This window comes from Podarcis bocagei (genome assembly GCF_964188305.1).
Source record: "Podarcis bocagei genome assembly, chromosome: 8".
NCBI lineage: Eukaryota > Metazoa > Chordata > Lepidosauria > Squamata > Lacertidae > Podarcis > Podarcis bocagei.
The window spans coordinates 14,230,087-14,246,006 of NC_138133.1; the positions used below are offsets into that span (position 1 = coordinate 14,230,087).

At 45.5% G+C, this 15,920-nt stretch overlaps 1 protein-coding gene across 1 annotated transcript in view; it reads left to right on the top strand.

Annotated features, from left to right (window-relative positions):
- The window catches only part of ANKH (ANKH inorganic pyrophosphate transport regulator), a 141,386-nt gene that overhangs the window by 84,303 nt on the left and 41,163 nt on the right, over positions 1 to 15,920 (top strand). Inside the window, exon 2 of the mRNA XM_081206466.1 lies at positions 10,503 to 10,719. Within this exon, the coding sequence (XP_081062592.1) occupies positions 10,503 to 10,719 (217 nt within the window). The remainder of the gene's footprint in view (positions 1 to 10,502; positions 10,720 to 15,920) is intronic.

Below are 15,920 nucleotides of genomic sequence, written 5' to 3' on the forward strand. Positions count from 1 at the left end.
TGGATCTGTGCTTTGTAACCACGTTTTAAGTGGGGAGGGAAGGAAAAGCACTCAAGGGACAAGGAGCACGCGTGGAGCAAGCTCTGCTTCTCTCCCTCCTCCCCCCCCCCCTTAGCGAGCTGAAAAACTTTGCTGGAGGGACAGAGAGCCTGCTTGCTTTAAAGGAGCCTACCGGACAGGAGCCGCTTACACTCGTGTAAGTGGCTCCTGTCCGGTAGGCTCCTTTAAAGCAAGCAGGTTCTGCTTCTCTCCCTCCTCCACACCCCCCACCCTTAGCGAGCTGAAAATCTTTCCTGCTATTTCCAGCAAAGCGGGACAAGATACAGAGAGCCTGCTTGCTTTAAAGGAGCCAACCGGACAGGAGCCGCTTACTCTCCCGCTTTGCTCCTTTAAAGCAAGAAGGCTCTGTTTCTCTCCCTCCCCCCCCCTTAGCGAGCTGAAAATCTTTCCTGCTATTTCCAGCAAAGTGGGAGAAGAGCCGCTGAGTGGGGAGGAGAGAGATACAGAGAGCCTGCTTGCTTTAAAGGACCCAACCGGACAGGAGCCGCTTACACTCGTGTAAGCGGCTCCCCTCCCCTCCTGCTTTGCTCCTTTAAAGAAGCAGGCACTCTGTCCCTCTCTCCTCCCCATTCGGCGGCTCTTCTCCCGCTGGAAACCACGGAGGAGGGAAGCATTCACTCCGTAACACGCACAGACATTTCCCCTTACTTTCTAGGAGGGAAAAATGTGTGTAATGGAGCGAAAACTACGGTAAGTACCCATGAAAAAGAGGATGAGTCCTGGAAAAAGAGTTCATATGGCAACCCTAAGAAGGCATCAAAAACAGTAGGTTCATCTACTTGGGGTGTCATACACCAGTGCTTCTCAAACTATCTGATGTGGCGAACCAGCAATTTCCCCCCTCCCATGTGCAAGGGAACAGTACCATATTTAGTCCCTGAAGTGCACCACCCAATCTAGGTTGTGGTGGAGTTGCCACGGTCTGGTAGCCAACTGGCACCAGTCTGTAGCCCACCACTTTGAAAAACACTGTCATACATAGCTGGTGGGCTCTGTTTAGCTTGGTGGGAGATGAGTTGTGCAGGGCTGATCTGTTCCCAAGCGCAATGGCCCCTTTCCAGTAGTTTGCGCAATAAGAATCTTATGCACAAGAGACATGCTCAGTATATTCATTTTATTACTGATTATTCAATAAGATGAACTATTGCATCTGATTTCCACAAATTGTGGCATCCATCCTTATCCGTCACTTAATTTCTCCTCTCTCCAGTTGTCCACAGAAGACATCTGGCCAGCTTTGGTCTTGGGTGTTGGTGGAAGAGTTTACAATGGAGGAAGGAACATACACACCCACACAATGTAGTTTGTCGTTCTACTCCCTGGGCTTCTTCTGGTTGACTATCCTGGTTGTGTCATTAAGCTTCCAGTTCAGCTGTAAGGCACCTGTTGTCTCCATTTCAGACTTTATTTATAATATTATTGCTCTTTCATAAAAACCACAGCCTAGTCCGTGGGTGTAGTGTACTCGGTTGGAAAAAGGTTTCTAAAGTTCAGCAATAGTCTGGAGGTTTAATAAACTTGAGACGTCTGCTAGAAAAAGTATACAGAAAAGTGATCGTGGGTGATTAAAAATAGTCTTAAAAGTATGAGGTGGCATCACGATAGACTAGCAAAGAATTTCTAAGCTTGTAAACATGTTCTAGGATTTTTAGGTAAATAACCATTAACACTGTGCACCCTCTTTTCACAAGGGAAATTCATTCTATGGGAATTGTTTTATTTCCTAATAATTTAGGACATTTGAGGGAGCTTATTTCCCAATAAGTTAGGACATATGAGAGAGAGCGTATTTCGCCAGCTGTGGACTAGACGTACCTGGGACCATGAAGGAGGTTCAAGAGACCCTAGGAACAGTGAGAAGACTATCAATGATACCAAAAGATGCTGAAGTAGATGGGGCTTTTGCCTGGTCCCACAGAATGATTCTCATATCCTTTCTTGGGAGTTCATTAATCAACTAGTGATGGTTCTGTTAGCTAGAACAATTTTTTTTTCAATAATAGGAGTTAAACTTTGGTTTAAGTTAACTTTAAGTTGCTGTTGTATAAGGTAGCGCGGTAGCATCTTTGACAAAGTTAGTTCATAAACGTTTCACATAGGATTGTGGTGTTTTGGTCAGACTGTGTCTCCTGAAAAGGCCACATTTGAGTGGAGTCAGGTAAAAGGTAAAGGACCCCTGGACGGTTATGTCCAGTCAAAGGCGGCTATGGGGTTGCAGTGCTCATCTCACTTTCAGGCTGAGTGAGCCAGCATTTGTCCACAGAGAGCTTTCTGGGTCATGCGGCTAGCATGACTAAACCGCTTCTGGTGCAATGAAACACCGTGATGGAAACCAGAGCACACAGAAATGCCGTTTACCTTCCTGTCGCAGCAGTGCCTATTTATCTACTTGCACTGGCGAGTTTTCGAACTGCTAGTTTGGCAGGAGCTGGGACAGAGAAGTGGGAGCTCACCCCGTCGTGGGGATTCAAACCGCCAACCTTCTGATAGCTAAGCCCAAGAGGCTCAGTGGTTTAGTCCAAAGCACCACCTGCGTCCCAATAGTGGAGTCAACACACCAGTGCAGCAACCCCAATTCCAATGCAGGTGCAGTAGAAGCTGTTAAAAACTTCTGCACCAATATCTGCCTTGTGATCCAGCTGTAACCAACGCTTACACCATGCAGGGATATCTTCTGTAGTGAAGACCACAATTCAGGGCTTGTGCATGCAGAAGGTCCCAGATTCAATCGCTGACATCTCCGATTAAGAAGGGTCAGGTAGCAGATGACACTGAAGGCCACTGGCTGAGACTATGGTGAGCCATTGCCAATCAGAGTACACAATACTGGATAAATTATCTGACCTAATGTAAGGTAGCTTCTGATACATGCACCAGGGCAAGATTATGCCCCCAGACCACTGAATCTTAAGGAAAATGTAGACAATTTTTCTGCAGCACCCTTTCCCAAACTTGGTGCTATCCGGGTGTTGTTGGACTACAACTCCTATCATATTCTTTGCCCATGTTTTCTGGAATTGATGGGGTCCAACAACCTCTAGACCAGCCTTTCTTAACTTGTGGGTCCCCAGATGTTGTTGAACTATAACTCCCATCACCCCTAGCTAGCAAGGCCAGAGCTCAGGGATGATGGGAGTTGTAGTCCAACAACATCTGGGGACCCACAGGTTGAGAACCACTGCTCTAATGGTACCATATTAGGCAGGGTTGCTCTACAGCAGGGGTAGGCAACATAAGGCCCAGGGGCCGGATGCGGCCCAATCGCCTTCTCAATCCGGCCCACGGACGGTCCGGGAATCAGTGTGTTTTTACATGAGTAGAACATGTGCTTTTATTTAAAATGCATCTCTGTGTTATTTGTGGGGCATAGGAATTCGTTCATTTTTTCCTTCAAAATATAGTCCGGCCCCCCACAAGGTCTGAGGGACAGTGCACCCGGCCCCCTGCTGAAAAAGGTTGCTGACCCCTGCTCTACTGCATCTTCTCGGGTCTTCCTGGAAAGGGTAAACATTTCTAGTTTTCCATCATGCTGGATTAAGGCTCTTCAACTTTTTTGCTACAGAAAACTTGACTTGTCATAAATAAGCTCTCTTCCATTTTATTATGCTTTGGATCAAAGGATGTTCTTCAAACTTACTCATTGCATTGGGATAATATTTTATTTTGGGCAATCGCGGAGGAAGATGTTTGTCACATAAATTCTTCCTGGCACACAAGTATTCTCCGGCTGGCTGGCAGACACAAGTATTCTCCGGCTGGCAGACAATAACTGTTCAGTTTCTTTAACCTGTGTCATTGAATTATTTTGCAAAACTCAATCTGGGTACTGACACTTGTTTTTCGTGACCATGTACAGAAAAACTAAGAAGTGAAAAGGAGGGTGGGGAAAACTAAGCATTGCTTTATTATTATCTTTTTAATTAATAGATGAACTAAACTGTGGGGCTAATTTTAATTGGCGAGGTTGTGAATTATGGGCAAATTTGCTCCTAAGAGTTTGTGTGGTGTAGGGGTTGGAGTCTCAAACTAGATGACAATGTGCAGCTTGCTCTCTCACCCCCTAACCAGCCTTACAGGGTTGTTGGGAGGATAAGATAGGTAAGAAAAGCAATTTGACCAGATCCTTCCATCATCTGAGACATTTTGGAGATGGGTATCTGTATGTGTTGCAAAATATGGTCTGAAGGTCAACATCAAAAAAACGAAGATCATGGCCACTGGTCCCATCACCTCCTGGCAAATAGAAGGGGAAGAAATGGATGCAGTGAGAGATTTTACTTTCATGGGCTCCATGATCACTGCAGATGGTGACAGCATCTTAAAAAGCAGAGACATCACCTTGCCAACAAAGGTCCGCATAGTAAAAGCTATGGTTTTCCCAGTAGTGATGTATGGAAGTGAAAGCTGGACCATAAAGAAGGCTGATTGCCGAAGAATTGATGCTTTTGAATTATGGTGCTGGAGGAGACTCTTGAGAGTCCCATGGACTGCAAGAAGATCAGACCTCTCCATTCTTAAGGAAATCAGCCCTGAGTGCTCACTCACTGGAAGGACAGATCCTGAAGCTGAGGCTCCAGTACTTTGGCCACCTCGTGAGAAGAGAAGACTCCCTGGAAAAGACCCTGATGTTGGGAAAGATGGAGGGCACAAGGAGAAAGGGACGAGAGAGGACAAGATGGTTGGACAGTGTTCTCGAAGCTACCAGCATGAGTTTGACCAAACTGCGGGAGGCAGTGGAAGACAGGAGTGCCTGGCGTGCTCTGGTCCATGGGGTCACGAAGAGTCAGACACGACTAAACAACAACAACATCTGTATGTGTGCTCATGTGTACCCAAACTCTTGGTTTTGCTTATTTGCTTCTGCAATTGTCTCTCTGTCATTTCATCAGCCTATTTTCTTTTTTGGTGTATTTTTGGAGACAACCTATATTTGCCCAAGGTGTTGAGAATGTACTGTTTTGCTGTGCAGTCTTGGCGACAGCGTAGAAGTCATTTTGACCTACAGTGGTTGCTCAGGGTTGAATTTTCTTTTATTGCTGTCATTCGTTTCATTCCATCCAATTGCTGTAGTACTTCCGGGCTTCCGGAGCTGGGGCAGGTTTTAACCAGCATCTAACTAGTCCTGCTTGCTCTGATCTGGGCCCTGACTAAACCATGGTCCTACCCTGAAAACTGACTGAATACAGAAAAGAGGAAGGTGGGACGCCAGAAGCAACATTCAACCAGGGTATTCTGGAGCTACAAAGCGCATTAGCTGTGTATTTTTTTGTGTGACGGTTCTGCTTGTATGTGTATTTTTGAGTGTACATGCAGCTTCTAAGAGTTACTTAGGGTGATACCTACTCAGGTATCAAAAATTTGGGGAGCACTGAATCAGTGTTCAAAATTAGCCAGGTGCCAGCCTCATTTAGCACCTGGCTATCAGCCACTTAAGGGACGCGGGTGGCGCTGTGGGTTAAACCACAGAGCCTAGGACTTGCCGATCAGAAAGTCGGCAGTTCGAATCCCTGCGACGGTGTGAGCTCCCATTGCTCGGTCCCTGCTCCTGCCAACCTAGCAGTTCGAAAGCATGTCAAAGTGCAAGTAGATAAGTAGGTACTGCTCCAGTGGGAAGGTAAACGGCGTTTCCGTGCACTGCTCTGGTTCACCAGAAGTGGCTTAGTCATGCTGGCCACATGACCTGGAAGCTGTACGCCGGCTCCCTCGGCCAATAAAGCGAGATGAGCGCCACAACCCCAGAGTCGGCCACGACTAGACCTCATGGTCAGGGGTCCCTTTACATTTATCAGCCACTTGTGACACAATCAGAATGAATTTCAGGAACCCAAATGCTTTTTCCATGCAGCCTGAGCAGGAGCACTGAACAGTTGTGAAGGCTATCTCTACGTTATGAATGGTCCGTATTACCATTAAGAAAAAGAGGTAAAAAAAGGCCAAACTTTTCTTCTTTAACTTCTCAAAGCTCGTAACGTAGCTCAAGGTTGGCCTCTGAACTACCGTATTTACTTGAATATAAGCCGACTTTTTCAGCATATTTTTTATGCTGAAAAAGCCTCCCTCGGCTTATACTTGAGTGAGGTGGGCAGCGGCGGCGTGATGAGCCCTTTCTCGCCGTTCATCCCTCCACCACTGCCCGCCTCTCGCAAGGGCAGGCACAGGACCTGCAGCTGGGAGAGGCTCTGCGCTGTGCCTCTCCCAACCGGGCTCCTGTGCCTGCTCTTGCTAGCGGCAGAGGTGGTGGCGGAGGAGGAGGAGGAACGAGCAGCCCAAACGGAGTCCTTTCAAGCTGCTCCTTCTTCCTCCTCTGCCTTTGCCGCTGTCAGCAGCGGCAGCGGAGCAAGCAGTCCTTTTGGGCTGCTTGTTCTTCCTCCTATGCTGCTGCTACCACCAGGTTTGTGGTGTGGTGAACCGACTTATTCTCATCAATAAGGTTTTTTTGCTAAAATTAGGTGCCCCGGCTTATATTCGGGTCGGCTTATACTCAAGTATATACGGTAGCCAGTTGGTCCGTCATTTGAGCAACGAAACTCTAGAGCCACCTTGCCACAAAGTAGCAACTAGACATTCCATTTTGGCGACTGTAACCATGGTTTAAGGAGCCATTTGGCGCCTAGATTACATATTTGAGTTTCTGATACTGCCACCGATTTTTCTAGCCTGAAAGCATTACCAGTGAACGTTTGAGCACCCGGATTTATTAGTCCTTCTTCTTTGGCTTTAAGAAAGGGAAAGGCTGAGCCAATTAGTCAAAACATTTGGTTTGTCTGGAGGGAGTTAATTAAGCTCGACAACCAAACTTCACAGAAGAGCTTTCCACCACCCCCCTCTTTTTTCAGTGGTCATCCATGGGGATGCCACCCTTGGCATGATGTCATTGTTTTTACAGTGCCAGCTCTCCAGTGATTCAACCCGTCAGCTATTCCTTCTTAGTGGAACAACTGGAGTGAGACGTTCTCTCACTATGAGTTCTTAGCAAAAGAAGAGCTCTGGCAGACCAGACCAAGGATTCATCTAGAGCAGTACAGTGGTGCCTCGCAAGACGAAATTAATTCGTTCCGCGGGATTTTTCGTCTAGCGAATTTTTCGTCTTGTGAAGCACGGTGTCGGAAAAGTTTTGGGAAAGCTTCAAAAATCGCCAAAAACCTCAAAAAAGGCTACCACACCGCGTTCTATGAGTTGCTCCTCAAAGTCAAGTCGCAACTGTATTAAGGGTGTTAAGAAAAAGGAAGCAAACTTGCAAAAAACTAGCCCATAGGGAAATTCGTCTTGCGAAGCAGCTCAAAAACTGTAAAACCCTTTCGTCTAGCGAGTTTTTCGTCTTGCGAGGCATTCGTCTTGCGGGGCACCACTGTACACTGATTCCCTGCAGTCACACGGATAATTCTGGGGAGCTTTTAAGCAAGGCTTATATGCTGCCTCTGAACAGGGTGGTTCTGTTTGGCCAACGTGGCTAGCAACCATTTTTAAATCCATTTATGTGGCACATTGACACCTGCTGTAGCAGTGAATTCCATAAGTTAGGGGTTTTTTTTGCAGAGTGACTCAACTCCTATCACCTGTCCATGGACGCTCAAGGAACATGACTTCACTTGCAAATTGACTTGATACACCTCCCAGACTCATCAGAACATAATTACCCTTCCGGGTTTATGTTTCTCCAAATTTGGTAATACAGTTGTCGGCTCAGAAAAGTAACAAAAAGCGTTAAAATGCATATTTTAGATGCTTTATGAAATGCATACATGGAGATAAAATATGTCTTTAAATAAGAATTTAGGTAGGAATTCTTTTGGAGGAAAGAAAAATGCCCACAGATTAATATAGACACTTGGATGGAGCACATTTATGAATAAAATGGACCCACACTCAAAATAGATAGATTTGTCTATACCTGGGCCAGTCTGTTTAAATGCGTACCTCTTGGGGGAAGAGAAAAAATTGTACCCACCACCTGTAATTTTCTGAACCTGTCATATCTCCCTACCCGCCTTACCTTTTCTGTAAGTACTGTATTTTTCTGTGTGTAACACACCCCCTATTTTGGGGGACTCTACATTTAGAAAATGGGGGGAGATTGCCAAGACATTGTTGACTTGTTGAGCTTTTTTGGGGGGGGGGATTGCCCAGAGTTGTTGACCTGTTTTTTTGGGGGGGGGGATGGCGAAAATCAGTCACCCGGCGAACCACTGCACACAACCTATCGTCTGCTTGCTCGCCACTATCAGCTGCCAAACGTCCTCCCAATTGCCGCAGCGGCAGCCAGTAGACAGCAGCCCTTGCCGCAGCCACCAATCACCTGCCCAATCGCTGCTGACAATCTCCGGCTTGTAGCTAAAACCATTCGCCCGTCCCACCACGGCACTACCTGTGTATAAGACGCCCCAAAATTTATAACCTTATTTTGGGGTCAAAAAACCCTCGTCTTATACATGGAAAAATACGGTACTTTTTAGTGCTTCCTAGTAGAAAAGATACTCTGACTTTCCCCTGCCTTCTTGGGAGTTGCTGCGTGCCTTGAGCTTGCAGGCTAACTTTTTTGGGGGGAAATCAGGGCAGCCAGAGGTGAAAGAAGCGCTGTCTCTGCTGGAGTGCTCCTTTGTACAGTCACCGCCAAATTGTGCTTGCTTCTTTCTTCCATTACATCATGGGTTTTCTCCTTCTCTGTACGGTGACACTGCTCCTGTGGCTGTTGGCAAAAACATAGTTATTAGATGGTAATTTTCCTGAGATGCTCTCCGCTGTAGACTTCTTAAATCATTCTTCTATTTAGGCAATTGGAAACTGAAAGGACAATCTCGGATACAGTGTCAGGCTGCCATCCTGTTGGTGATAAAATCCCTTTTCTCTGCGTGTATGCTTTGACACGGAACCAAATTGCCGACAGGATGGGAATACATGTCCCGGTAAAGTGAGCGTACAAAGATACACAGCTTTGTTAGTAAATGTCAAGAGGAATGTTAGGACACAGAGCAGAAAAGGTGCTGTCACGGTGCAACCCTATACATAAAGGTTAAGGGACTCCTGACCATTAGGTCCAGTCGTGACCGACTCTTGGGTTGCGCGCTCATCTCACTCCATAGGCCGAGGGAGCTGGTGTTTGTCCACAGACAGCTTCCGGGTCATGTGGCCAGCATGACTAAGCCGTTTCTGGCAAACCAGAGCAGCACACAGAAACGCCATTTACCTTCCCACCAGAGTGGTACCTATTTATCTACTTGAACTTTGACGTGCTTTCAAACTGCTAGTTTGGCAGGAAACCCTATACATATCTGCTCAGAAATAAGCCCCCTTGAGTTCAATGGGACTTGCAAGCAAGTGAAAATAGGTTTACAGCCTAAATACTTCTTTCTTGGGAAGAAAAACTCATAGTATCCATTCATTAGTGGCCGAATGATTAAATGATCATTTATTTTATATCCTTGCTTTACGTTTACAAAATAGAATAAAACATTACTCAGGAGACAATGGAGGAATGTGCCTTTGGAGGTGAAGTCAAAGTTTAATGTATTTGAACAATTAAAGCAATTAGTTAAAATGTGGGGGGAGATTAGCACAAGATAGAAATTGATACACAGCACAGATGCAGTGTACCTGCCTTATATTAATCCTCATCGATTTTGTCGAGCAGGAAAATGTTCAAAGAATGGTTAAGGGGGACAAACAAATAAAAGGTTCTGGGCATTTGAGTTTTGCCATGGAGAAAGGTTAACCGCTTGATAGGATAGCATGAATCTGGGTGTTATTTAGTGTGTGCAAATGCTTGGGTCCTAATTTAGCTTTAGTCAGATCTTAGTAGTGCCACATGGGAATGTACATCCCATCAAAAGTGCAATCTATATATGTCAACAGCTAAAGCACACTCTTTGTGGGGCTTCCCCTGAGGCTAACCCAGAAGCTGTAGCTAGCTGAATATTTGGTGAATCAAATGCTCACCAGAGCAGAATAGCACCACCAGTTACGCCCGCACTGAAAGAATTGCACCTGCTGTCTATCAGTTACTTGGCTAGGTTCAAGGCGATGGAATTGGTGAATGAAGCCTTATATAGCTTGGGACCAGGATACCTTAAAATATCATCTCATCCCCTACATAGTCAACAAATCATTGTGTTGCACAGGAGAGGGGATCTCACAGATACCATCCTGTCTGGAGATCTGTTTTGAACCATTTTGAAATCAGGCCTTTAGTGTGGTGGCCCCCGTCCTTTGCAACACCCTCCCACTTTTTCTGTCATCTTCTCGGTGCTTGCGGAAGACATCCCTCTTTCAGCAAACCCATTCAACAGAAGTCTTTATCCCAGTTACTGTATTGGATCTGATTTGTTGCGGTCTGTTCGTGATTCTCTAGCAAGATAGAGAATAATTTGGCTATCATGTTCTGTTGTCTGGAGTTGGCTTGGCACATCTTAAACCTTTGTATCTCCTTTGGTTTGCTTTCCCTTCAGGCCTTGAACAGAGGTATCGCAGCTGTTAAGGAAGATGCTGTGGAGATGCTGGCCAGCTATGGGTTGGCCTACTCCCTCATGAAGTTCTTCACGGGCCCAATGAGCGACTTCAAGAACGTGGGGCTGGTTTTTGTCAACAGCAAGAGAGACAGAACCAAAGCAGTGTTGTGTATGGTTGTAGCTGGTGCTGTGGCCGCTGTGTTTCACACCTTAATAGGTAAGCCTTCATTCCATTTGCTGAGGGAACAATACTATTTTTTGCTTATACGACTGGTTAATCCATTTCTCCTCTACATCCTAAAACCTTTTTTTTTTTAATAAAAATTTTATTTGGTTTTCTGCTTTTATAAAAACAAAACACACACAAAGAAAAGACACAAAACAAAAACATATATAAAATCAGCAAATCCCCATTTCATAACCTTGTTCCCTGACTTCCCCCCACCCCCCCTCGTGCATCCCAGTTCCCAAGATTATATCAGCAAGTTGGTGTTTCTCCTCTTAACCATCTTATTCATCTTATTACCTCTTTTATAATAAAAATTGATTTTCCTAAGTTGGACTTAAGTTCTCTTCCATCGATTTTCATTTTGTCTTAATTAAGAGTCATATTAACCAAACCTAAAAGTCTTAAGAGTTTTTAAGAATCTCCTCTTCCCTCCCTCCCATCCCCGGTTTTTGTCCCTTCCCAATAGAAATCCAAATTCGAGATTCTCAGCCTGGGTTCCTCACGTCCGAGGCTTTCAAGTCTATTTCAGTCCCTCTCCGCCTGTCTTGTTGGTAGTCCTTTATGTCAGTCGTCGAGTCTGGAAAAAGTTCTTTCACCATCAAAGTGTATTCTCTTCCCACAAGGAGATTTGAAAGTAACTGCTGAAAAATTTCCACAAAGCCTGTATCTTCAGAATCAAAGTCCAAACGGAGGCCCCAGTCATATTTCTTTATTTTAAGTTCCTGTATTCCATATTGTCCCGGGACCTCCTCCTTCTTCTTCTGTGTCTTTCACAGACTTGTGGTAGATAAGTTCCCAGCGTCTCCTTGCTTGTGTTCCACAGATGTCAGCTTTTGGTTGTTACTTCCCAAGGTTACTTCTTCTTTTTCTTGTTGTTTAGTCTCTTCCACCTCTGTAGATATTGTTTCCCATTCAGCTGTGGATTCTTTCTCATTCAGGTCCTCAATACAGAGAGCAGAGTTGCCTGTTCCCAAGGTCATAGTCACAAGTTGTTTATTTATGGCCAAGCTCTGCTCTTGTAAGGTTCCCACCAATTGAAACATCCTTTCGATTTCCACTAGTAACTTTCCTTCCACAGCCATTGTATCCATTGTAGTTTCACAGAATTCCCCCTAGAGGGAATCTGGTTACTTATTAGTCTTTTCTCCGACAGTCCTTTAACAAATTATTATTACTTTGTTTCCAACAATTTTGGCTCAATTATAACTCGTCTTAGTCCAGAGGGATCTTAGATAGCGATTTTTCCACTTTAAACCGCCCATTTGACAGCTTTGACAGCTGTCAAACTCCGCAGCTCTTACACAGGCACAAAGGCAGGACTTTCCCGAGCCCGGGAGGGGGGGTTGTTTAAAACAAAAAGAAAGTTTCTAAAACTCCACTCTCCAGCCCAAAATTTCCTTTAGCCAAATCTTGAAAGTTAATGTCCTTTTTAACTCACCCCACCAAGGGTAGGCTCTCCAGCTTAGCTCTTATGTCGTTGCTTAGATCGTCTGCAAGAGGGGGGGTGCGGACTTCCTTTTAGCACACACCCCGGTCGTCTCCAATTCAGGGTAAATTTTTTTTAAAAGTCCCAATCCGTCTTACTCACGAGTGATTCTTTCAGTCCAAATTTTCAAGGAAGGAAGTCAGCGCTCTCTGGTCATGGCTCGCGGCTTCGCTCCACCGAGGTAGCGATCGACTCTCAGTGCCACGCCACCCCCGTATCCTCTCCGCAGCCTTTAAAAAGGCTCTTCGTGGATCAGGGGGGGCGCTTAAGGCACCCGCCGAGTCTTCAGTCCGCAGGCATCCGCGCCTGCGGTTTTTAAGGGTCCCCGCGTCGCCGGCGCGGCAAAGACCCGTCCTCGGTAGAGCCGATTCCCTCCGCAGCTCGGAGGGAATCCGCCATTTCCAGATCGCGTCAACCCGGAAGTCCTCTACATCCTAAAACCTGGTCTGCTTATGTGCATATTTCTTGAAGGAACCGGGGAGACGTTTTGTGGCTAGACTTCTCTGCCTCGACTAGGAGTGGGGAACCCCATGTTTAGGGATTGATTCCTGCCCTCCAGGCCCCTCTCTGTGGGTCTTCCCTAGGTCATACGCGCCCCACCTACACCAGGCCACAGCGCTCACCAAACCTGTTTCACATTCCCCAGGGTAGCCTTGCTACAGGGGAATGTGTCTTGTTGGTGTGTGTTTGTGTGTGTGTTTCTCGAAACCTCTGGTTTTTTTGCGGATCTTCAACGTAGCCTCCTGTGCAATGCTCTTTCCACTTTTATATCTGCCCTGACCACATTTGCACCTGCTCCCACCCACCGCTGGCACGAAGGATTTCCATGGCATCTGGTTGGATGCTGTAAGAACAAGATGGTGGACTTGAATGGGCCACTGGCCTGGTGAAGCAGAGCTGTTTTTAAGGGCTTATGATTCATACACTCCAGGTAAGAGTCCCCACAAGTCCAAGGGTGAATGGCTTTAAGCAGGGAAGACTCCTCTACCTGTGAAGGCTCCCGGCTCAATTTATAACCCTGATTCTGAAGACCTAGTCTTTTAAAAAAGGCCTTTGCTTAGTTATGTTGTTTTCATTGGTTATTAAAGCTATGCTGTTCTGTTTCTGTGCTGCCGGCGTCTCTTGGAACAGGTTGAATATTGTTAGCCTCTTAATTTGAATGTATATTGGGGCTTTTAAGGGATTATGTTCTGTTTTTGTTACTTCTTGTTAGCTGTCTTCAGAGAAAATAGGTGGGATGGAAATGTTTAAAACAAATAAATTCACTGCAGGCTAGATGAAGTTGTGCACAATGGGATTCTCTGTCTTTATCGTCTTTTCGGAATGATGCAAGCCACTTAACTTATGATTAAAATGAGTATACTAATACTTTCCCCTCGCTGTAAGCCTTGTCTTAGCATAATGATAGTGTTCTCAAATGTAAGGCCCTGCATGGCACAGTAGAGTGTATTATTGGTGCTAAGTAATTCAGGGAAAAGCAGTAGGTGCTTTTCACATCTCCAAACATCGCACTGTCTTGCATTAATGTACCTTACAGTGCAATCCTATATATGCCTGCTCAGAAGTACCGTATTTTTTGCTCTATAGGACACACCGGACGATAAAATGCACCTAGTTTTGGGGGGGGGAGGAAACAAGAAGAAAAAAATTCTGAACCCCAGAAGCCAGAACAGCAAGAGAGATCTGGCTTCTGGGATAGCCTCTTGCTGTTCTGGCTTCGGGGATAGCCTGTGAAGCCTCCGCAGGGCAGTGGGGTGAAGGCACTCCGCTGCCCTGCGGAGGCTTTGCACAGCCATCCCCAAGCTAGAAAAGCAAGAAGGAGCACTGTGTAGCGCTCCATCTCCCTGTTCTGGCAGTGGGGTGCCTTCACCTCGCTGCCCTGTGGAGGCTTTGCACAGCTAAGCCCAAGCTAGAACAGCGAGTCGGAGTGCTGCGCAGCGCTTCGTTTCCTTGTTCTGGCTTTGGGCTTAGCCGCGCAGCCTGCATTTGCTCCATAGGATGCACACACATTTTCCCTTACTTTTTAGAAGGGAAAAAGTGCGTCCTATCGACCGAAAATACGGCAAATCCTACTGAGTTCAGTAGGACTTACTCCCAGGCACGTGCGTGTTGCATTGCAGCCTTAAAGTTACAAGAGTTACAGTGAGTTTAATGAGGCACTAGCATGCCTCTGGACACAATATATTTCCTCAAATTAGATGAGTTCAAGAACCATTAGCTATTGAAGCCCTGAGGCTGTGAGCAGCCGTGATGTACTAGCTTTCAATTTTAGAGGTTTTCATCTGTTTTCTAGCGTGGCTAGAAAATGCGGGCTCTCTCCAGAATCACTTGAGATCTGGCAGTATATTTGGCCAATGTTCAGTTACCTGATAACGTCTTTGAAAGTAAATAATAATAGCCTATTCAAGGAAGATTTTCTTCTGATGATGTAATGGTATTAAATGGTATTAAATCCAAGTTTCAGGCTGGGACCTCTTTTTCTTCCAGCTCACAAATGCGTTTTACAAAAAAAATGAATCTTGACAAACTTCCAAGACTTTTGCTTAGATTTGATGATCAGATGTTGAATGGGAATAGTGTGATAATTAAACAATGGTGAAAATACCAGCATAAGAATAGCAACACCCATAATGCTGCAGTAATGTGTGAATTGGACCCACCACTGAAACAATTTGAGACAGTTTTAGAATGAAGGATTTTGACCTGGTGTAAGAAAGTAAACCCCAGTGTGTCCCCCTCCTCCAGGTGTGTTGGTTATTCAGACCATGTAGATTTATCCACTTGGACTTTACACTGTATTTTCTCAGAAGCATCCAGTCCATATTTTTGTACTCTTCTGATTTTGTCACTCCGTAATTGATCCTTTAGTGAGAGCCTCAACTTCGCACTGTGGTCTGAGATACTAAAAGGAAAAGAGGTTTTCGCGGCCAATCTCACAAACCATTTGTTGTTTGGATACCACACATAAGAACGTTCCTGCTCACAAATGAAGTCTGCTCTCATAAAGCTGCTATTTTCAAATACTTCGGAGGGAGTATTCACAGCTAATGGTTTTATATTGCAATGGTCAGGCGTCCATAGATTTTAGTTGGCTGTATTAGGCAGCCATTATATTTGATTGCTCTCTCCCAAAAGTCTTTTGGCATATATAGAGAATTTAGAGGAGTTGTCAGCCTCTCCCGTGCAACGGGATTTGAAGGATCTTGGAAGCCGGGATAATCGCTTTTGCAACTTTGGAGGTCTTTTTTAAGTGCACAACTTAAGTAAGCTATTCCTTCCCTCCCCTGAGTTCCAGAGGATTTGGGGAAGTCTGAGCGAGCTGTTTCTCATTTTTGCCGGGATGTACAATTTGTCTTGTCGCTCCCGTAGCACGAAATGAGTAATTTGCTCACTTTTGCGTGCTGTGCTTTCAAATTCTGGCAAAAAACCACCAAAAAACGAGAAAAAGTTCCTGCTACCTAACTTCCCCAAGTCCTCTAGGCATGCCAGTGGATTCAAGAAGGGACAGCCTCTGTCTCCCTTGTGGCACAAAGTGAAAGAGAGCTGGCCCCAGGGTAATCCATGGAAAACACCAGAGGAGTAGGTCTGTGATGGAACTTGGCAAGCAGTCACCTAGAAGACATTCATGGGTGCTTGTGGCAACATAACAACCCCAGGTAATGGTTTCTGACTCACCGACTGAGTCACAATTTATCCTCCTTCA